This window comes from Mauremys reevesii, linkage group 1, assembly GCF_016161935.1.
Source record: "Mauremys reevesii isolate NIE-2019 linkage group 1, ASM1616193v1, whole genome shotgun sequence".
Classification (NCBI taxonomy): Eukaryota; Metazoa; Chordata; order Testudines; family Geoemydidae; genus Mauremys; species Mauremys reevesii.
The window spans coordinates 167,809,886-167,833,834 of NC_052623.1; the positions used below are offsets into that span (position 1 = coordinate 167,809,886).

A 23,949-nucleotide genomic window follows, 5' to 3' on the forward strand; every position below is an offset into this window, starting at 1 on the left:
TAATAATTTTATGCCTGATTTTGTAAGCAAGTAGTTTTTAAGGGAGGTGAAATTTGGGGTACACAAGACAAATCAGACTCCTGAAAGGGGTACACTAATCTGGACAGGTTGAGAACCACTGCTCTAAATCACAGGTTCCATAATTGTCATTCGTAGACCACTGGTGGTCTACCTAAAGCAGGTTGGTTGGCCACATGTTGCTTGCAACACCTCCTCATTTCCAGCTACTAACTGGGATTAAAAAAACGCTAAAAATACCTTAAATGCTTTTCCATGCAAGCAACTGAGGTAGTTCCCACACATTGTGCATGGGAGGGGCGCTCAAGCCATGAGACATCAGATGATAAAAATCATTTGAGAGAACCCCAGCTCCAGAGTGTGCTCCTCTCTGCTTAACTGCAGGCGTCACGTAGAATGCACACACTGGGGGACAATGCAAGCTGAGCAGAGCAGACACTACCCTGGGGCTGCTGCCCCTGCTATAGAGGGAGAGGAAGTTGGAGAGAACCCCCTGGCTCCTTTACCTTCAGGCGGCTGATGAGCCCAGGAATCGTAACCTTGCTCACTGTAGCCCCAAACTCCTGAAGTGCGTTCAGGGTGAGGTCCAAGTGGCTCTCAGCAGAGAGTGCGAGGATGGAAATGACTCCCTGTCACCCAAGAAAAATACTGGTTAGGATCTAACCCACAAGTCCATTCCTTTCAGCTGAAGGAGTGTAAAGCGCCAGTCAGGCGTCAGACCCGTGGGCAGCGGGGGCTGAGTGAAACAGCAACGAAGAGGATATGAAGCAAAATAGCATCTGTCCCAGGCCAGCTCAGAGCTGAGCCCCACAGGGAGCATTCAGGGGTTACTTGGTAAAGCGGGGAGAGGGACAGGGTCCTCACCTGTCTCTCAGGGGCTTCCATATAATCTGTTGCTGTCAAAAATTGATGAAGCTGGGATTTAACATGGACCAGGTCCTGGCAAACTGCTAAGGACGTTCCTAGCGCCTTATACAGGAAACTCTGAAAGAAAGAGACCGGCATTGAGATACCAGTAACAGAACGTGCCAGTCAGTACAGACCCAGCTCAGCAACACTCAGGAAAGAACAAGATAGCCAAGTCCAAGCACTCATACTGCAGAAACATCCCATCATCTAGCCCAGCCAGAGAACCAACAATGCAGCACAGACAAGCAGCCTGTCCAAGCAAATATTGGATGGGCAGGGGGGCAAGAGAGCAGGGAACAAGTAAAAACAAATTTTATATGCAGAATAAAATATAAAGTAATGAAGCCTTGAGAGAAGCCTTATGCAGCCCCCCAATCAGAATTTCAAGGAAAATTAACTAGAAACTAAGCCTTAACAGAGAACAAACCTTCTCCAGGGAGGGGCTGGCATAGCTGGCCATCTGCTGGTTCAACTCAAGGCTTAACTGGCTGCTCCAGGCACTGTCGTCTATCATCCCCAGAGATGTTCTTAGGAACTGAGTGTAAAAGAAGAGAGTTAAAGCAGATGGTTAATTGCAAGAATTTGGGGGTTGTTGTGGGAGTTTGTTTGTTTACTTGTTTGGTGTTTTTTTTTCTTCCTTGTTCTCTCTTGTAAACTTTCCAGTATTCAGGTGTCATGGGAAGGTTATTTCCCTATTGAGAACTATAAACATCGACAACCCAGATTTCCTCTGCTGTTGTTCTTTAACCTTTGTGTGATGATTCCTCTCAGTCCTCAAATCCAGATGAACAGTGAATTGGAGAATGAGATGGAGCCAAGAAATCTGACCATTGAGGAGTGATTTTATAGTGGATGGAGGATGGGTCTAGTAAACTTTGAGCAAAGGGCCCTGGACTACGAAGGACCAGGCACCTTCTCTGAAGTGCTATGAACCCATTCTGCCACCTCCTGAGGGTCCCCAGGGTTGTGAGGTACCTCACTACCCCTGCCCTTAGCATGAGAAAGCCTTCTCTGTGCCTGCCAGGTGTCAGCTCCTGACTCAGCCAGCCACAGGAAACACAAGCACACCCTTCTCACCCCATCCAGGTTCCACTCTCCTTCTACAGATAAGCAATCGGTACAGTCCAACCGCCGAGCCCTCTCTGCAGCCCCACAATGTCAATCCACTGTTCCACTGGACACTCACAGAATTCATAGGTTTGCTACACATCACCTTACCAGTTTCACCTCAGCATCACCGCTCCATTTCACACACTTAGATACATTTATAGTGAAAACAAGCAGAGTTCAATTGACAAAGATCAGAGAGTTGAGAAGCAGCAAGTAAAATTAATGTAAACAAATGGTTACGTAAAAATAAAATCCTAACACACTTCTAGAGCTTGAACTTAGATAACCAAATATTCCCCTGTCTCACAAAGGATAGCTCCCCCAAATCTCTCTCCCAGCATGAAACACCCAGACCAAAGATCATCCTCCATTCATAAGACAAGGAGCTGTCAGTTCGTCCAATAGATGAAGGATACCTGGGGCCAGATACCTCTGGACCTCCAGATATAGTTCCACGCATCCATTGTCTTCATTTGAAAACAGGGTACCCCCTATTGTTTGCTTGTTTTTCTTGTATCAAATCTCCTCTGGAGACTTCACAATCACTTGATTAGAATTTTCCTCTGTTGATTAGCATCCACTGTGAATAATTACTCACAGGCAGATAAGCGTCTCCTGCCTGAAAGAAACTTGTTTATCACTTTCTGGTGACCAGCCCAAACTCACAGACCTTAAAAGCATCAATTTCAGTATAGAACCATAGCACCTTATATATTATCCATCCAATCACTGTGCAATGCTTATGATGAGCCATGTGACACAGGTATCCAGTAAAGGCTTTACATGACACCCTTTGATTATATAGAGATCAGATCCAGGGAATCCTGGGAATAAGAGGAGATGTACCAATCTCCTAGAACTGGAAAGGACATTGAGTCCAGCCCGCTGCCTTCACTAGCAGGACCAATTTTTGCCCCAGACCCCTAAGTGGCCCCCTCAAGGATTGAACTCACAACCCTGTGTTTAGCAGGCCATGCTCAAACCACTGAGCTATCCCTCCCCAATCCTGTAACCTAAGTCAGTGGACACCCAAAGGACCAGGAGTCACACCCTCATCTCCCATTGAAGTCAGCCAGAGGTTAGTAACTTTCAGCACTTTGCTGTTTCAGGCCCTAATTTTGAACAGCAGCCAGGAAATCTCAGAAACCTCACAAGAAAACCTAATCTTAGTTGATTTTTTAGCCCAAAGAATTTCAAAGGAGGCTGGATCTGGAATGGGGAACTCCAGAGTGTAATCCAACCCCAAATGGAACTGCAAACCTTCTGGGGCGTATTTGTCACTAGGTCCCTTCCTTTCATTTTCAGCACTCGCCATCAAAGTGATCCTTGTCTGGATTTACACGAGGCTGCAAAGAGCTCTTTCTGAGCAGAAAGGCTTCTCCCTGAGATACAGTCACCAAACCCTGTCTTGTCTCTTTTCCTTTTGGGGTTTCTCACAGCAAATTTTCTTTTGAGTGGCAAAGAGAAAAAAAGAATCCTTTCTATGTCCCCCAGTGGTGCATTAGCACCATGAGCATGCTGGTTTTCTGGTTATGTTGTGTGTTGTTCCCAGTGGTAGCATGAGTTATTTATAACTAGCGCTGGTTGAACAATGGTAAGTCCATTTCACAAAGCAAGTGGGAGTTTTTTGTTTTCTTGATTTTTCAACACACACATGAAAAGTGAAAGAAACAAAAATATTTTGCTTTTCAAAATAAAAAATGACCATTATTCAGTTCTTTGTTTTCCCCCTTTCCTTCCCGTTATCCCTCGTCCCCAGGCCTTTCCTCCCCTCTTCCACTTTGTGACTGAAAAAGCCAGGGCGGGGGGAGGGGAGGCAGGGGGAAGGAGACAAACAGGAAAGCAAATGAAAAAAAAACAAAAAAATCAACTTCAGTTAAAAAAAAAAAACTGAACATTTTCCAGTTGGGTTGAGTTTTGTTTTGTTTTGTTTTGTGTAAAAAAAATAAAAATAAAAAAAAAATTGAAAGTGTCCCATGAAAATAAAAAAGGCCAGTTTTCACTGAACAAAAGTTGCAAATGAAATGGTTTGACCAGCTCTGCTTAGAATGAATAGTTTATCATTAATATTTTCCCCAGCTGATACATTTGGAGGGGGGAGGGAGGGCTGTGACAATACAGCTGAAAGCCATCTTGTACCTGAAGCAGCATCTGCTCCCACCGCGCGTGGTCCAGGGAATTCTCTGTGTTTCCTATGAAGCAGGAGGCAAAACAATAATGTCAGCTAGGCTAGCAAGAAGAGTCATCCCAGGAATCTCCTTTGCAATCAGTCCTTCGAAAACCCCTGCTCTGCCAAGCTGTAACATGCCTGGGCTTTCAAGGCTAAATGGAACCTACGCCAACGTTCTTTGTTGGACCAACAGAAAGTATCATGTTATGTACCCTGCTGGCATTTTTATTCAGGGTCAGTCAACCCACCAGGAGTGAGATGCTGAGCACTCCCAATTCCTTTTGACTTTAATGGGAGCTGAGGGTACTTAGCATCTCAGAAAACTGTTCAGCACATCAGAAGACTGGGTTTAATGGGAATACAAACTTTTCCTGCATAATAAAAGATTCTGGACTTGATCCTAACTTGATGTAAATTGGTGTAGCTTCACTGAAGTCAATGGAATTATACTGATTTACATCAGCTGAGAATCTGGCCCCGTTTCTGAATGTCCAGCTCTAACCTACCCTTCTTTAATGTCGGCACAAGGCAGTACTGGGGACTCTGTACAGCAACAACTAGGGAAGATACAGCTCATTTTTTAAATCTTTTTTTGACTATCAAACCCACTTGAACATTGTGGGGTCTGACCTTCATCAGAAACATATCGGGTTTGTGCTCCACGTAGGGTCTGTCATACTCCACAGAGACTACACTGGCACAACCACGTCATTGGAGTTCTGCTGGCATAACCCCATAGTGTAGATGCAGCTACACTGACTGAGGAGGTCAATAGATTCATACCACTGTAAAATTGCTGAAAGACATTATTAGGCCCACAATACCTAGAGTCTACATGGGCACCCACTTGGCCAACCTAGCTTTTATGGCTCAGGTTTCCTTACAGAAAGAAAAACTCTGGGTTTTTAATTGAATCACCCTTGAAAGTAAACATGGGGTTTAATTTTCAGAAACATTCAGTTTGCAAAATCAGACTATATATGGAACCCCAAAATATTTCACTAACCTCCAACTTCACGTGTAATTCACCTTCCGAAACATTAACCTAGCAAAGGTGTGGGGGGAACTGCTGTAAAATTTCCATTCAGCTGAAACCTTCCTGGCCTGATTCTGCCCGGATTGAATTGGCTTCAGTGGTTTAACTCTAGATTTAGCCCAGTGGTTCACAGTTATCCAGATGAAGGAAAAGTGAGGGCCTAGAAGCCCAATTTCAATTCCCCACTGTTCCCACATACTGCAACAGGAATGGCACAACACGTGTCATCTGAGCTGCATTTTCTGGCTTCCCTTCTATGCTCCATGGACCGCACTCCTCCTAACTAGCACTTTACCTTCAATGTACTGCAGCAGAGATGGGATCTTTACTCCCCACATCTCACCCACTGCTACATGGATATTTTGGTGCAGGGCCTGTAGTAATTGCAAGGCAGCACATCCGTGTCCTTCTCCTGCATAAGGGGACGAGGCTACTACCTGTCAGCGAGAGAGAAAGAACAGGCTAAGTTTGGTCAGCACAATACCAGTGTGGTCCTGAAGGAGGGAATAGTTCAGACTCTCTCATTGTGGAGACCATACAATAGAGTTGTTGATTCTACTGCAGTGCCTTCCTGAAGAAGAAAGCATTCTAGCTAGTACGAGGATGCAGAATAGTGCGTCTCAGGAGAGGGCAGAGACAGAGAGATCCAAATCATATATATTCCTCAGCCTGTCTACAAGCATCTAGCTAGAAAACCCATTTTTATAGTTAACTGTCCCACTTCACATTCCACAGAAAACCTATTCTCATGGTCTACTCACCAGGAGTCGTGCCAGCAGCCCCTGGGGTGTAGGGAGTTTCACTAGGGAAAGAAAGAGAATATCATGAATTCTGCCAGACTTTCAGAGAGTCCTGCTGATGTTATTCACCTAGCCATTTCCAACGTGCCCACCAATGTTGAATGCAGCTGATCATAATTTGCATTTCCATAGTGCTTTCAGTCTGAGCTTCTCAAAATGCTTTACAGCCATGAATGAATTCCATCTCACAGCACCTCTATGGAGGTTGCCATTAATTACTCTTTCATTTCACAAGTGGGGAAGCTGAGAGAGAAAGATCAGGTGATTTCCCCAAGGTCACATCAGAATTTTGGTGGCAAGCTGGGAACAGAACCCACATTTCCTAGCTCCATCCCATGGCCATGTTGTAATCACAAGACCATCCCTCATTTTAGCCTTCTCATTGCAGATGAGAGAACTGGAGCAGACTGAACCTGTTCATTGCGTAGTGTGCCTGGAGAGCATAAATGAAAGAGTTTCTGTTATAAACCTGGTCCACCGTAGTCAAGGCAAGCAGCTTCTTCTTCTTCCTGCTGCTTTTTCTCAGCCAGCTCCCTAAGGCATCTGCAGAGAGGCTTCAAAGTACCAGTGTACTGAACTGGCACCACATATTCGAGAAGCCTTGGCCATAACACCTGCAGAGAAGAGCGAGACTGTTCAGTACGCAGCTATTTCCATCCCCCCACCTCCAATATCCTGCTGTCGGAATCCCTCCCTCTCATGTAGCTTTTAGCTTAGCCCCCTGGGGGACCTAAGGGGCAGTTGCACTCAGACAGTGGAAAGAATGAAGAGAAGATCTCTGCAACATGATTCCTTCCAGTTCAGTTGCTTTCTATCTTTTCTCTAATGTGAACCACTTACTCCATGATGAAGGGGTCACATCCCTGACATGAATCTGACATGCTGTTCCTCCATATGCTGACTGTGCAAAAAGCTTCCTTGTGGGGAGGTACAAGGAAGATAAGTAAGAACGTCCCTATTTCAAGAAGCAGTAGCAACAGGTCACTTACTTGGGTCATTCCAGTGACCGAGGTGTCCAGACATTGCAGGATGTCAGTGCACAGGGTTTGGATTGTGTTTTCTTCCGGAATAGCCTGGGTGAGAAGTGTTGTACCCTGCTGTGAGACAGCTCTATAGAACTTATTAGCTAGTAGCAAGACACTGGCTAGAGAATCAGTGTCCTTCTCTTACAAAGCCATCATGAATATTGACCTGTGCCTGCTTTTATATTGCACTGGAAGTGCACAAACATCTGAAGGGAAGAGAATAATGGAAACTCTTAACTGGTGGGTCAGATCCCAGGCTTAGGAAAACCCTAAAGTGAAGGGAATGATTCTCTGAACACAAGAGTTTCCCCAACAGGGTTAATTTTCTTTAAATTTGAAAAACTGTTTCATCTTTTTATCTCTGAGGAAAAACATTCAGACTCTGCCCAGTGGAAATCAATATGCAGAACCAGGGGGATCCACTCTGTTTGTTCTGATGCCCCAACCAGCTTGGTCATTCTGGGTGTAGTGAGTGTGATTCTATCAACGGGCCTAATTCTGCTCTTACTTACACCGGACTAAATATTGATTGACTCTACTGATTTCAGTGTAAAGGAGAGCAAAACTGGCCCGAGGAGAAAAAGCAGCCTTCCTTAAGATGGATGTGTGTGTGCGCGTGTGTGTGAAAAAAAGGCCCTTGGAGAGTATTGCCACAAGCTCCAACTTTGAAGAAAAGGGGCCAGGCAGAGCTAAGATCTTCAACAACTTACTGTAAAGTTGAACTGTTTATGTTAATACAGATCATGGATCCAATCATGGAGCACAAAGTTTCTGGAGCCTCTGGCTGTGTCCATGGATAGAAATATGGACTGAAGACATTTTTAAACTAGTACATGTAGATTAGAGCATGTAGTGAGGGAAATATGCAGCAAGCTTTTCCAGGCTCTTGACAGTCTGGGATGCAACCTGCATAACCTCGGTATTTTGCTGATAGTTTATGTTTGCTTCAACAGCCACAGAATTGGGCACCATTATGTTCTCTGGAGAGTCTATTGAAAACAAAGAGATGTGCTTCCTTGTACAAGAACATTTCACTGAAAAATGGTGTTTTCAGAATTTTCAATGACTCATCAGAGGGTTGAGGAACCTAGATGACTCTGTTAGATGTAAATACCCAGTGTGAGAGTCTGATCTGTTACACTAGTATAAATCCAGAGTAATGCCACTAAAGTCAGTGGAGTTACCTTGACTTTACACCAATATAACTGATCAGATTCTGGCTCTAATCCTTCAGTCCAGTTGTCCTTGAGTCAAAACTCCCACTGAAGGGAAGGGGAGCAATCAGCATGCAAGAATGGTAGGACCGAGTCTTAAGTGTTAAGAAGTCTCCTTACCAGTTTGCTGGTGGACACACTGAACTCCGTGAAAACATGTGCTACCATATCCCAAGCTGCACAGTTCTCCACACTTTGTAAGCTGAGCAGCCTCTGGATGAAATGAAGAACTGCCTTCCTCACCTGCAAGGGTAGAGATGACACACATGAGTTATTGTTATCCCTTCTGCCTGAAATAGGAGATAGGATATGAGAGTCCTTATGCTTTTGATTTGATCTCCTTGGCTTATAAACATGGATCCATTTAACACAGTCAGGATAATGACATGCCTTCTCTAGTCTGCAGTCTCTCCTCTGGATCTGAATGAAAGCTCCACCCAGATGTCCATTCATCCCATATCATTGAAAAAAAATTGAAATATTTCACTGCTCCACACAATCTTACCGTAGCATTCTGATCACTGAAAGTGGATTTCACTGCCTTCACAATCAGACACTTTTTCGGTCTTGTCTCGGGCACTGAAAGATAAGGAGAGGTGTACAGTACTTCTTTGATCCACACACTCACTTTCCACATTGGAATGAATCCCGGATTTCAAAAGGCCCTATTTAAGAGTAATACCAAGCTTCTCTCATACACAGAATCAATGGGGAAAACATAGGACCAGACTCTGGTCTGAGTTACACTAGTGTAAATCTAAAGTAATTCCAGTTCTATAAATAGTGCCATCATGCTGCCATGATGGAAATAGTATAAAAGAATTAGATAGACTGAGGTCAATCTGTGTTTAACACAGTCTAAAGAACTCAGAATCTAGTCTACAGTGTCTAATACTGACGATTATCAAGTCAGGGGTATTATTTTATTTTTGATTATCGTTAATGTGCATTAGCCCCAAGTCAACTTCTGTATCTGAAGTTGAAAAATATCTTGGGCTACATTCAGCACTTAGTTGAACCTGTTGATTTCTGTGTGGCCATAGGGGGGTAACTTAGGGCAGCATTTTGCCCCTTAGTGGATATCCAGACCACTGGTGACTGTGTGTTATAGAGATTCTGTGCCCCATTTGCAGAGGTGATGAGTCTGTTACAGCCCTGCCAGGCCTACAAAGCCTTGGTTCTTTAGCTCAATCTATAGTAGCTCATGCTTTTAGCTCTGGATCAGGGCTGGCTTTAGGCCGATTCCTCTGATTCTCCTGAATTGGGCCCCGTGCCTGACAGGGCCCTGCACATAACAGGACCCCGCGCCCAGTGACCTTTTAAATTTTTACTCACCCGGCAGCGCTATGGGTCTTCGGCGGCACTTCAGCGGCGGGTCCTTCACTCGCTCCGGGTCTTCGGCAGCACGTGAAGGACCCGCTGCTGAAGTTCCACCGAAGACTCAGAGCGAGTGAAGGACCCGCCGCCGAAGTGCAGCCGAAGTCTCAGGGCACCACCCGGTGAGTACAAGCCCCACAAATCAGGCCCCGCACTTCCTAAAGCCGGCCCTGCCCTGGACGTCCCCAACTCAACCCTCAGCATGTCGGCCAAGAGGGCAGCTGGCACAGTTGCTCCTGTGTTACTTACAGTCAGCATCAACAATAGCTCTGAGCAGCTTCAAAGAGGTCACACAAACAGCCTCATTCTTAATCTTCAGCTGTGAGTGCAGAAAGGCTATCAGATCCTCTGGAGAAGAACGGGCTGCAAGGGAAGAAATCACGTCCGCTGATGATAGAACTCTTATTGTTACCATACCTTACAAAGGTAAGGAAGTTACAAGGAAACTACTGTGTAACTCAGAGTTTCTTCCCCTTACCTAGTTGAACTACACAATGGACCAGCTCTGTGTGATTTTCCATGCTGAGCGGCCTAGCTTGAGAACAGATCTGTGGGAAGAACGGAAATGGTCAAAGAAAAACTAATCAGAAGCAATTGAAAAGAAAATGTTCAATTAATTTCTAAGCTTCCACTTCCTACTTGTCCAACTAGAGGTCTGAACCCCAGGTGGATGGTACTGAACGCACAGCAAGAATCAAACACAATGTCCAATACATTAGATGAGAGAAGCTAAAGTGTTTTGAACGGCAGAGCTCATCGAATCAAGACACAGCCACAGTGTTTACTGTACAACTCTGACTCCCCCTGATAATCGGCTTATGGTAAAATTGCTTTACAAACTGAGCTGGATATTAGCCAAGAAAGTGAGACCACTACCTGCTTACTCTTGAGCCTGCAGAAATCAGTAAGGCATGAGGCAGTCCCCAGGCTCTGCACTATCATTTCATAGATTTGGATTGTTAATATGCTTCAGATCTGCTGTGCCTAAGCTCAAGGGATCCAAGCAAAACCACCCCTCACCTGGTTATGCAGAGCACTGCAGATGGCTTGAAACTTCCCGTCAGGGAGAGGGATCTTATATTCACCAGAGACCTCCAAGAGCTGGCTCAGACTCTGCAACAGAGGGTGAAAGTCAGATGGTGGCACACACAGGAGCAATATGTAGTGACTGAAGCAGATTCAGGGGATTCATAGATTCCAAGGCTGAAACGGATTATTGCCATCATCTAGTCTGACCTCCAGTATAACACAGGCCACAGACCTTGCCCAGAATAATTCCCAGAGCAGAGCTTTTAGAAAAACATCCCAATCTCGATTTAAAAACTGTCAGTGAGGGAGAATCTGCCTCGGCCCTTGGTAAATGGTTGTAATGGTTAATTATCTCACCATTAAAAATGGACACCACATTTCCAGTCTGAATGTGTCTTGCTTCAGTTTCTAGCCACTGGATCAAGTTACCCCTTTCTCTGCTAGACTGAAGAGCCCGTTATAAAACATGAGTCCCTCATGTAAGATATTATAGACTGTCATGAAGTCACCTGTCACAGGATAGGTCCACCCCATCAGGGTGGTAACAGGTTGTGGAGGAAATGAAGCAGATCTCGGGCGGCCCAGCTGGCCTAGTCTCCTTAGCCACCGCAGCAGTCCTGACTCCTATGGCAGCATAGCCTAATGGTTGGGATCAGCGCAGCAGCCCTTCAGTGAGGGTCCACGGCCAAACAGCCTGAGTCTGTAGGGCTCCCCCTCTAGGTATAGCAGTGCGGCCTAGTGGCCAAAGTCAATGGAACCACCCTTGGCAGCAGAGCAATGCGGTCTAGTGGCCAGTCATTAGAACCACCTTTTGCAGCAGGGAAGTGTTGCCTAGTGGCCAGCCCTTCTCCACTGGTCCTACGTATTCCACAGGTCCCAGCCCAGGGCCCTGTCTTGCCGCAGGGGTATCTGCCACCAAATCAGCGGGGATCCTTCCAAAACACGCCAAGTCAAAGCCCAGTGCCTCAACTGGATCAATGCTTAGTCTACCTAGGATACTTTCCACTCAGGAATTCTGTGGTCTCTCCTCCATCTCTGGCATTGGGCGGCTGGGGGTCGGTTGCAGCCACAGTCTGGCTGACCTCTGAATCCTGGAGCACTGGCAGTCTCTCTGCAGGAGCCTCCAATGCACCCAGGGCCGGCGCTTCCATTTAGGTGAGCTAGGCAGTCGCCTAGGGCACCAGGATTTGGGGGGGGGGGCATTTTGCCTGGAGGGCGGCAGGTGGTTCCGGTGGACCTCCTGCAGATGTGCCTGTGGAGGGTCCGCTGGTCCAGCGGCTCTCGTGGAGCATCCGCAGGCACGCCTGCGGCAGGTCCACCGGAGCCGTGGGACGGACCCTCCGCAGGAACACCTGTGGGAGGTCCACCGGAGCCGCGGGACCGGCGGCAAAATGGGTAGAGCCGGCCCTGCGCCTAGGGTGCCAAAAACCCTGGCACTGCTCCTGAATGCACCTCTGCTCTCTTCGGCAGCCATCCCAGACTGAGCTGAGTGGCTCTCTTTAATATCCTGGTTCCAGCTGAAGCATGCCCAGCAGAGATGAGGGGCCATGGCCTCCTTAACCCATAAAGTATGATTATCCCGTGTTGAACCAATGTTGGGTAGCTAAACCCAATCACGCACCCTTTTACTTTCTGTTTGTTAAACTAAATAGATTGAGTTCCTTGATTCTACCACTGTAAGGCATGTTTTCTAATCCTTTAATCACTGTGGCTCTTCTCTCAATCTCCTCTCCAATTTATCAACACCCTTTTTGAGTTGTGGGCACTAGAACTGGACACCGTATTCCAACAGTAGTCACACAAGTGCCAGATTTAGAGGTAAAATAACCACTGTACTCCTCCTAGAGATTCCCCTTTTTATGCTTTTTTGGCCACAGCATGAGCTCATGTTCAGCTGATTGTGGTGATCATGATGAATAATCTTTTTCAGAGTCACTGCTTCCCAGGACAGCATCCCCCATCATGTATGTATGGCCTAAATTCTTTGTGCCTAGATGCTCACATTTACATTCAGCCATATTTAAATGCACCTTTGTTTGCACCCAGTTTACCAAGTGATCTAGATCTCTGTGAATCTGTCCTCTCCATTTTTTACCACTTCCCAATTTTTATCTCATCTCCCAACTTTATCAGAGATGTTTTTATGTCCTCTGCCAGGTTATTGATAAAAAAGGTGACAATCAAATTCCTTCCTGCATCTAAACACTTTTCTCCTTTGCTGCTTCAAGCTTCCGGAATGTCTCTGATGCCATCTACAGATTTTACTATATTGAAGCAGTTCTGTAGTGCTCTGATGCTATCAAACAAGTCCATCATGCGTTGGTTCCCTCCAAATCATGGGTATTTCAACCCCAAAAGTGACCACATACTGTACCAGAAAGCTTCAACCAACAGAGATGGTGAGTAAATATCACTACCAAGAAGTTATAGCTGTCTTGTGAGTTCATTTACAACAGTGTAGCCGCACTGAAGACAGAATATGGCCCCTTAATTCTTGCTCATGTGGTACTCAGGGTAGATGAAATAGAGAGAGAAGGGGAGTGAGACAATATCTTTAATTAGATTATCTCACCCATCTTGGCGCTGTTGGGACCAACATGGCTACAACAGCACTGCATAGAACGGGAGGTGAAATAGACAGGCAATGCTTTTAGATCCATCTAGTTACATAATCCAAAGCAATCACCCTCAAGCCTCCTTAGTATTAATTTTCAGCCATTGACCATTGGCTTGGTACTGACCAGAGACAACATATGGCAGACCATGCTCTGGGGAGCTTATGAACTAAAAGAGAGACGCAGAGTTGACAGGATGTACTGGGAAATCATGAGGGAGGATCTTGTTGGGGAGGGGGGCAGGTGTTTTGTTTTTTATCTCCTTATCATCCTCCCCAGGAAACAGAGGATGCTTTTCATAAGAGGCATTTACCTACAAATCTTCTTGCCTGGCTCACCATGTGTATAAACCCAGAACTCGTGTGGATATTTATTTTCTAACAAGTCACTGTCTCAACCAGGAAACCCCACTGGCAGCAAATTCCTTGTGCAGTTCATACATGCACACACATAGACAGTTACCTTAAGGAGTGGTACCTCACCTTGGTGACGTGAAAAACATCAGTGTTTTCATTATATTGCTCAAGGAGCCATGAGAGGTGTTCAAATATCTGATCTTGATACTCCTCTTTGTGTAGCAGGAGGCTCATCATGGGACCAAGGGCTTTGATGATAGCCTGCTTGAGCTGCATAGATGAGACACAGAATTTATGTTCCTACTAATTCATTCAGTATCATCCAATGGGCACACCTTTTCTACTTCCAATGCCTGCAACTTCCCTTGTTCCACTGTAGGAATGGGCCTATCTCAATATTTCCTAAAGAACCGGGACTTGTAGGGTTGGTTTCAGGATTATATCCTAATGCACCTCACAACTATACCAGGTAAAATATTCCCCAGATTAGTATGCATTCTAGGCCAACTCATCCCTGCTGGAACTCCACTGGGGCTGAATGGAGGAATTAATTTAAGCCACTATCCCATGTTTATCTGCACGTTAGGTGCATAAAACTAGAATCCATGTACACTGTGTACTGACAGAATTTCCATGATGTGGTGACATTATAAATGTTTGGGTTTTAGATGTTTTACATGACACTCTGTTCCATCCAAAAGGACCTACCACTAAATGCCATCATCACAATGAGTGTCAGACACATAGAATTTAACGTTACAATTTCTGCTAAAGGTTTAGAGAACCAGCAATTCTCACCTCCGGCTCCTCACAGGTCAGCCAGTTGCTGGTCACATGAGTGTAGACGGGAAGAAAATGATTGCAGAGTCGCAATTGGCCCACTTTGGGAATGAACACTTTTCCCAGTTAGCCAAAAAGAGACGTACTGCCCTTGACCATTGTTCCAGAACTGCATGGACGGAGAGAAGACAGGCAATGTGAAAAGGACACATTAGTAACGAGGAGAAGTTGCTTTATCCATGAAGACACCCAGGCCAAAAGTTTACTACAATTCCATGGCAGCTACTGCTCTGTTCAGGACTAGATGCTGAAATCCAACATCAATTTTGAGCTATTTCTCTTCCCCCCATTCCGTGTCTTGTTTCTCAAAAGGCTTTTTAATTTGCAGATCTCTCAATCTTTTTTCAATTACCAGCATCTGAAGACAATTTTTCTCCCTTCCTTGTTACCTCTTAATTAGAGCTGCTTGAAAAAACAGTTTAAATTAAATTACAAATCTTTACTGATGGTGATTTTTCTTTCAAAATTGCAAAGTTTAAAAATCATTTCTATTTTTCAAAAATCAAAAAAATCCAGCCACCTCTTTAGATACTCAGAAACACTGGATGCACACTTCCTGATCAGACTTGTCACTGACATTTTTCACATTTGTTTTTCATCGAATTTGGGGGAAAAATTATGGAAAATATAATTAAAAATCAAAATATTTCAGCAAGCTCTCCTCTGAACGACTCGTGTCCTCTGCAGTTATTGTTTATTTAACTCTAACACTGGATGATTTTATCTCGAGTTACAGTTTGTCTGAAAGATGTTCAGTGCCCCTAACTGCCATTGGCTTTACTGGGATTTGAAGGTAGTGGGGAGCACTTTGCCCTAAAGGTAGGTGTATCTAGTGTCCTTGCTAAGAAGAATTAGGGCCCAATCCTGTTGTCTATGAAGTCGATGGCAAAATTCCCATTTCCCTCAAAGGCACAGGATTAACCCCTTACTGAGCATCACCTGAAAAGCAAAGGAAGAGAGAAGTGGAGAGGAAGAGAAGACAGAGAAAGAGGGTGAAAGGAGATGATGATAAAGAAACTAAGAGGAGAGAATGGGTGAAGGAGTTTTAAATGTACAGTATTGAAATCTGTTCCCTTCACCTCCTCCCCCAGGAGACTGCCGGCAGATGGGCAGCTTCAGCCTTTGTGTCTGTTTATTTTAAATTATATCCATGAGTCATAAAGGGCTTGAACTTACAAATGCTCAGTGCCTCCTGCAAAGTGAGGAGCACTCCCAACTTCACTGAGTGCTGCGGGAGCCAAGGAACGCACCACCTGGTGCAATCCAGGGCAGGGAGCACAGTTCAGGGCATGTTTGCAAACTTGGTCAGTCACTCCAATCTGTACCAAGACCCCCTAAATATCCATTTGGGGCACCTGCAGTAAGTGCTGGCACTTACCACCGCAAAATGCTTGTCTCAGCCTGCCATCCTTGACGAACTCCAGCATGGAGAACATGGTGTTCAGGGTCACTCTCACAAGGGATACACTTACGTGCTGCAGAGAAAGGCAGAAGAGAAGGAAGATAGATAATCGGCTGCTCTCCGCCTTCTTAGAACACACTTAGAAACACTGAGGGGCAGGATACTATGGGCTCCTGGGTCATTTTGCGCCATGTAAGCAGCGCAGACTGGCTTTAAAGGAGCCATTGAAAGCCAGTGGGGGATTCACCCTGAAGAGAGGAATCCTGCACCAGTGCACAGCTATGCCCGATGCTCAACTCACTCCCAGCATAAGGGGAGAGAGCACTGGGGCCGGATGGGAAGTGGGGTGGAGAAGAGCTCCACTAGACCTGATCTTCCACTCATTCCCATCCTTAAGGAACTTCAGTTGGGGGCAGAAGTTAGAGCTTCCACTGCCATCTGGACAGCTCATGATCTGGAAGCCAGAACTAGCAAGAGCAGTGAATCCTTTGTCTCTCCACACACGCACACACACACTCAAGCAGAGCTCTGTTTAGCTGCAACATTTTTAGGTAGAGAGAGTAATCCCCCTGTCCTTAAATGAAAGACGATAACTTTGAAACAAAAGATGGAAGTTACCATACCATAGGCTGATGACAGGTTGCCCAGCGTAACTAAAATAAACTCTTCAGGCAGCTTCGGTGGTTTCAGATGACAGTGCAGCTCATACATGACATGATCAAAATAGCAGCTTGCCAGAGTCACTAACGTGTTGCTAGCTGCCACTTTTACTTCATTTGTTGCTTCCTACAAAAAAAAAAAAAAAAAAAAAAAAAAAAAAAGAGAAGGCTTCAGTTACTTCAGTCTGGTTGCACTAGCCAGAGTTGTTTATATGAGTCAAGATCTTATTTCTGTGCATAAGTTCCGAATGAACTCACCCAACTTTCTGCGGATACAGTCATTAGTCATAAATATTCATTGAGTTGTTTGGCTAAACAATTTTCAGCCTTCGAGTTGCTTGCAAGCTGCTTAGTTAGACTATTCATTATTAGCTCCTTGTGGGTGGATGACTGGTCACCTTAGTCACGTGATATTTTGCCCTGCCCTTCCCTGAGGAGGTAGTGAGACACAGACAGCTTCAAGATATTCAGAGAGCTTTCCTGGAATAAACTGTCCCCCAAAAGGAGGCTGACTTCCTTTGGAACAAGAGAGAGATTTTTCCATGGGTTTTCCTGCTGCCAAACTAGATTCTAAATCCAATGCTGCTGCTTTTGGAGATAGCTCAGATTCTGTCTGTCTTAGAGCTTTATACTGCCACTTATCCCTATAGTATCAGAGCGCCTCCCACATAACATCAGTATCAAAAATGAAATCCCTAGTAGACTTTGGGAAAGACGTGCTCATTAAGAAACCACAGGCCTGTTTCTGTGTCTGAGATCATGTGTCTCGGGTCCTGATCCTGCAAAGCACTTAAGCACATGTGTAACTTTCACATGTGAGTTTTCCCATCGTATGCATGTGCACAAGTGCTGTCTAGGACCTGGGCTTTGGTCTGGAGGAAGGTGTGGGCCTCTAACAGAAGAATACATTTTCATTTCAGTATATAGTTTACCCCCCCCCCCCCAAAAAAGAGAGTTTTAATTAGTTAAAGCTTTGGATCCTCTGATTAGTAGCTCAGGAGAACTAACTTACCTGAGTCTCTCTCATCTGGTCTGAGGCTAGGCTTACAATGTTTTTCACTAGCCTTATCTCTAGGCCCCCGGTGTCCTGCTGTAATACCTCCTCCAGGATATAGTAAATGGCTACTCTCTTTTGCTGGGGACAAACCAGAAAAGAGAAAAAAAAATTCGGAAAAGTTTTTCTTGATGACCACACAGTAATTTGACAAATAAGCCCCTGCCCTAAAGAGCTTCCAATCCAAACATGAAATGATTAGCCCAAGTCTTATCATAACAGAGCAGGTCTGTGGCCAGGAAGAGAATCCATATCTCCTGAGTCATTATCCAGAGTCCTATCCCCGAGGCCACACTGACTCCTCAGCCACCATGCTCACACAACTACTCCATTGACTTAATTGGTGTAAAACATGCCATGCCCTCCATAATCACCATATTAGCAGCACTTCAGAAGCAGCCGAACAATTGACATATTTTAATCTTCCTGCAGAGAAAAAAGCCAGAAGAAGCCTCCTTCACTGCCCCCTTCTCGAGTTTCATTTATTGAAAACAAACAATAAAAAGGAGCCCCTTGCCCTTGCTCTAGTCACTCCAGACAGAATTGGTAAATGTGTAATTACAAAATACCCAACTCCCGCAGTAAGTCCTCAACAGCTCCTAGCAGAAATTAGCTCAGCAGTTAGATCTACATTGACAGTCGCACAGTTAAAGGTGTCTTTTATGAGGCCCATCAGTGTAGAAATTCACAGATGATACTAAATATGGGGGAGTTTAGTATCAGCTGGGACAGAAAAAAAATAAAGAGGGACACAGAGAAATTAAAAACCTGAGCAGAGAACAAGATTCCTTTCAAAAAACTGCAAACTAGCACATCTGGAAAGGATGTAACTGACATAATGGGAGGGAGAAAAGTGGGAAGCAACAAGTGCCCTGGGGGTGACAGTGAAAAACCAAGTCAACGTGTATATGCAAGGGGTGACGGCTACCCCTTGCAAAGAGCCATGTGGGTTGGGTCTTTTCCACACAGGGATCATGGCACAAAGCAGGAAGATGACAGTTCCTCTCTGTTCATCTAAGGTGTGACTGCATCTGGATTATTGCATTTTCTAGCACCACATTCCCAGAGAGAGCAACAAACTGGAAGTAATTCATGGGAGAGCAAAAAAAGAATGCAGGGGGGTGGCAGAACTGACTTCTGAATAGAGCCCTGCAACCTGACCCAAATCCTATGGGACCTGACTACAGGCATCAGGGTCAGGTTGGATGAAAAAACAACTGGCTCTTGGGCTCAGGTCAGGTCGGCTCTCCTCCTTTAGCTCATGGGATCAGCACAACAGGGGGCAGTGTCAGAGGATGAAGCCATCGATGCACATCGTTGCCGCTGCGCCGGCTCCATGAGCAGGATGCAGTGGCAATATCTGGTTTGGGGGGAAGGGTTGGGACCAGGATGGAAAATGATTCAACCCTCTCAAGGTGAGGTGAGTGGGCTTGGGGCCAGTTCAGGTTGGGCTTCAAAACTGGGCCTGAGCAGACCTCTACTTCTGAAGACAGACAAAGAATTGCCAAAGGCAGATGCGGCAAAAGGAGAACTATGAGGGAGACATGATAATACCATACAACTATATGTAGCCTGTGAACATCAAGGAGGAAGAGGAATTTTTTAGGCAGTGATGAGCTCCAGCTGGTTCGCACCGGTTCCCGAGAACCGGTTGTAAAATTTAGAAGCCTTTTTAGAACCGGTTGTTCCAGGACAAATGGTTCTAAAAAGCTTTTAAATTTAACAAAGGCTAGGGCAGCTGTCCACCCGGCCCGGCCCCAACTCACCTCACCCTCTCCCCTGAATGCTCCACCCTCCTTCTCCTCCCCTTCCCCTGCTTCCCGCGAATCAAATGTTCGCGGGAAGCCTGAAAAATGCAGCAGGCAGGTAAGCTGGGCGCGGGGGGGACAGTGTGTGCATGGCCCAGTCCGGCTCCCCCTGGCCCTGGCCAAGCGCCCCAGCCAAGCACCACCGGCTGGGGCTGGTCCCGGCTGAGCGGCTCGGACCCACAGCTCCGGCCCGGCCCAGGGAGTTGGGCCCCGCGGCCCCGGCCTCCCCAGCCCGGCCGGAGCGGCCCGGCCGCCCGGCCCCGGCGCTGGCCGAGCAGCCCCGGTGCCAGCCGAGCGGCCCCAGCCCCGCGGCCCCCCGGCGCCAGCCGAGCGGCCCCAGCCCCGCGGCCCCCCGGCGCCCGCCGAGCGGCCCCAGCCCGGGAGTCGGGCCCGCGGCTCGGCCCGGCCAGCGGCTCGGCCCGGCCGGGAGTCGGGCCCGGCTCCGGCCCGGTGCCGGCAGCGGCTCGGCCCGGCCGGGAGTCGGGCGCGGCTCCGGCCCGGTGCCGCCGAGCGGCTCCGGCCCGGCCCGGGGAGTCGGGCCCGCGGCTCCGGCCCGGTGCCGCCGAGCGGCTCGGCCCGGCCGGGAGTCGGGCCCGCGGCTCCGGCCCGGTGCCGCCGGCGGCTCGGCCCGGCCGGGAGTCGGGCCCGGCTCGGCCCGGTGCCGCCGGCGGCTCCAGCCCCAGTGCGGCCGAGCGGCTCCAGCCCGGCCCAGGCTGGGGAGTTGGGCCCCGCGGTGCTGGCCGAGCAGCGCCGGCTGAGCAGCCCCGGCCCGGCCTGGGGAGTCGGGCCCCGCGGCTCTGGCCCCGGTGCCGGCTGAGCGGCTCCGGCCCGGCAAGTCGGGCCCCGTGGCTCCGGCCCGGTGCGGCCGAGCGGCTCGGCCTGGCAAGTCGGGCCCGTAGCTCGGCCCGGTGCGGCGGCGGCTCGGCCTGGCCCGGGGAGTCGGGCCCCGCGGCTCCGGCCCCGGTGCCGGCCGAGCGGCTCCAGCCCGGGGAGTCAGGCCCTACGGCACTGGTCGAGGTCCCGGCAGAGCGGACCCGGACCCAGGCAGTGTGGTAAGGGGGCAGAGAGCAGGGAGGCAGTGTTCGGTGTGTTGTGGGGGGGTCAGGGTGGTCAGAGGGCAGAGAACAGGGGGATTGAATGGGGACAAGGGTCCCGGGGGGCAGTCAGGAAGGAGCAGGGGTTGGATGAGGTGGCAGGGGCAGTCAGGGACAGAGAGAAGGGGTAGTTGGATGGGGCAGGGGTCCCAGGCGGCCATCAAGAATAAGAGGAGAGATTGGATGGGGCTGCAAGGGGCAGTCAGAGGACAGGAATGGGTCAGGGGTCCCAGGGGGGTGTCAAGGAACATGGGGGGTTGGATGGAGCATGACCCCCGGGGAGGGCACGACCCCCTCATGAGGTGAGGAGGAGGGAACCGGTTGTTAATATTTTGGCAGCTCATCACTGCATTTAGGTAAAAGTAGGAGTAATGGGATTAAACTAAAAAAAGACATACAATTTAGACTTTAATAACAGGAAAAATGCCTCACCTGTGAGACGGGTCTATAAGGTTATGACATAGTCTTCCTAGGAAAATAGCGGAAGTTCAGTCATTAGGGGCTTTTAAAATTAGTTTGGCCAAACCAGTGGGAAATGGCCATTTGGAATGGTTCTGCATTCACAGGGACATGGACTGGATGATCCAATAGATCTTTTCCATCTCTGTCTCCTGGGAGTCTCTATATCTAGGTGACCTGCATGCCAAGGTCATAAAGCCCTTTGGAATGTTCAGAGCCAATCAGATCTCTCGATTGGCTAAACATTCCATTGGTGATGCTTGAAAAGGAGGCTTCTGCAAACTGCAATCAGAACACACAGCTCCACTGGGGAGAAGCTCCTTCCATTCATTTTTAAATGTCAGGAGGATTTGTTTAATTGAAAATTGTCACTGATAATTTATGAATACATAAGCACTATGTAATACAAGTAGCTCTGGATTAGGCAATAATTTTATTCTTTAAAACCAAAAGAGATTCATCATTAATCAAGTAATTCAAATAATTAAAGTACTAGGAGGCCAAGACAAGCAGTTTGGTTCTGCTCATAAGGGCTAGTGGGGGAGGACAGACTGGGGCAGGGGCTGAATGGGAGTGGAGACCCAGTGTTATAGGGGGGAGGGAGGGTCAGAACCACATAGTGATGGGGGAGGAGGTGCAGAGCTACACAGGGACAAGGGATGGTTGGGTGGGGCATAGAGCCACATTGGGATGGGGGGAGTGGGTATCTGAGTGGGGGTGGAGGAACACATGTGGACAAGGGGTGCAAGGACCCATGAGGGTGCAGGAACACATGGAGGCAGGGGCAGATGCCTTACTGAATGGGAGAGGTTAGGAGTCAGCCAGGGTCTGCATGGGGAGAGCTCCCTAACAATTCCTCCCCGCCCCTCCCAAAAAAACTGTTCCATACCTTTCCCATCCATACCCAGCAACCCTCCAAGTTCACACCCAAGCTCCTTCCCTCTCCCTCAGCTCCTCCATTACCCCTGACTCCACCAAGCCATGAGGGGTGCAAGAAATATGGCTCTGTAGTGAGTTGAAGTGAATTGTTACTCAGAGTTCTGTATTAATATGCATAGTAAGGAATCTATTTGTCAAAAAAGATTTCCTCAATCCTTTTTGTTGTCTATTGATACAGACATACTTGCTGACAGGGATTTTGAAATAAATAATTTGAACTGGTGCAATTACATTGTATATTTGCAGAAATGTTAAAATACTGTGCGCATCATTTTTATTTTTTTGTTGCAGAATCCGCCCCCCCCCCCCCCGGAAAATATATAGATAAGGTCCCTTCAGTGCTATAATCTCAATAATCTTTCTTATGATGACATGAGTGTTGGTTAGGAATAAGAGCAGGGAGTCAGTTCACTTGGGTTTTATTCACATTCTTTTACTAACTTGCTAAGTGGTGTTGAGCAAGTAACTGAATTCCCTGTGACACAAATCATCTGTAAATGGGGATCATGCTTACCATTCTCACAAGGGTGCTGTGAGTCTTAATTCACTAGTGTTAGGTAAGTGCTTTGAGATTTTTGGATGAAGATGCTAAAGAAGGGCAAAGTATTATTGGAAGAGATTACTGCAGGTCCTATAGTGTACTTTTACTATATACAACCCATGTACTCCACTGTGTGGAAACGGACAATGCTCTTTTTATAGAGCATTATATCAGCCTGATCTGTAATAACAGCATTTTGCATGATGGAGGATAGAAGGGTGAATACAGATTATGCTGCTGGTGCACCAGGCCAAGTTCTATACTGAATTACCCCCATGCATTCCCCCAGGAAGTCAGGCAGAATTTGGTGTGGACACATGGAAAGCAGATTTAATTTCATGAAACTGCCCTACCTTATCCTGTTGCAATTTCTCCAGCAGAACTCTCACAACACTAGCCAGGTTGGTCTTAGCTATAGAGGCAATCCTGAGGGCAATTCTGTCCTTATCTTGGTCATCCATGTGTGCCAGGAGGGAAACAACCTCATTATAAACACCTGAAATTTAATAAAAGGATTTGGCTGGTTACCACTGATAGTAGAATTGGTGCTGGCCTCTTTAATTCACTATCCAGTAAAGATTCTGCAGGTGCCCAAACACTGTGAGGAGAAGACGACCTGGGAATCATGTAAATTCTCTTCCTTCCTCCTGATGACCAGGTTTGTGTGCTGAAGGACCCAGTGTGTTTGGGAGGAAATCATAATGAAGAAAATTTGTTCCTTTCAAGTAGATCCCCATGTAAAATAATCTTCCTTTCCCTCTTTACTATCAATTGATGAGGTTTGATAGCATACAGAATAATAATTTATGGCCCAAATTTTCAAAACTGGGTGCCTAAACTTAAGCACCTAAATCCATATTAAGGCACCTACACCCTGATTCAGCATCCTAATCACATGCTTAACTCTAAGCCAACAAAAAGACCTAAAGTTAAGCACATGCTTTAAGAGTTTTGCTTAGTCAGACCTCCCCCATAACATTCAATAGAAACTGAGATTCTCAGGAAAGTTTCCAGGTCCAGAGGCTGTAGGCCAAGTCCTCAACTGGTGTAAATCAACACAGCTACAAGAAAGACAACAGAGCAACACTGATTTACAGCAGCTGAGGTTCTGGTCATACAAATGGAGAACATTACAACTAATCTATCTGTATGCCTAGGCTTTCTGAATGTGTATGTGAATATAGACTGGATCTAGAAAATACAATGCTGACCCTTACCTCTCTCAGTTACCTCCTGTTCACTCACAAGATTATTCATGTTTTAGTCTTTTCTCACCACTTCCTCCAGTCCTTTCTCCAAAGAGCTCCTGATAGGCAGCTGGCCTCTCAGTCTGTCATGGCCAGGATAGCCAGTTCAGATTTTTCAAGCACTATTATGACATCGATGTGACTGTAGCATACCACACAATCTGCTGCTGGTATGTGCTGTAATTACATGGACAAGATCCTCAAAGGTATTTAGGCTCCTAACTCACACTGAAATCAGTAGCTTTTA

General features: G+C 46.9%; 1 protein-coding gene and 1 long non-coding RNA gene across 2 annotated transcripts; both read right to left on the minus strand.

The window, feature by feature from the left end:
• Positions 1-1,404: 1,404 nt before the first annotated feature.
• LOC120370646 lies at positions 1,405-5,456 on the minus strand. The gene is made up of 3 exons (XR_005583857.1): positions 5,214-5,456; positions 4,177-4,229; positions 1,405-1,462 (listed from the first exon to the last, which is right to left on the minus strand). It is a non-coding gene; the product is annotated as an uncharacterized LOC120370646 (long non-coding RNA).
• An 863-nt stretch (positions 5,457-6,319) lies between these two features.
• Positions 6,320-23,712, minus strand: LOC120407735 (maestro heat-like repeat-containing protein family member 2A). The gene is made up of 14 exons (XM_039543739.1): positions 23,673-23,712; positions 22,809-22,951; positions 17,573-17,695; positions 16,637-16,687; positions 15,878-15,974; positions 14,458-14,555; positions 13,786-13,929; positions 10,680-10,772; positions 10,138-10,207; positions 9,909-10,022; positions 8,788-8,861; positions 8,403-8,525; positions 7,033-7,116; positions 6,320-6,657 (listed from the first exon to the last, which is right to left on the minus strand). The coding sequence occupies exons 1-14, from the start codon at positions 23,710-23,712 to the stop codon at positions 6,505-6,507; spliced, it is 1,407 nt and encodes a 468-aa protein (XP_039399673.1). The 3' UTR covers positions 6,320-6,504.
• Positions 23,713-23,949: the final 237 nt, after the last annotated feature.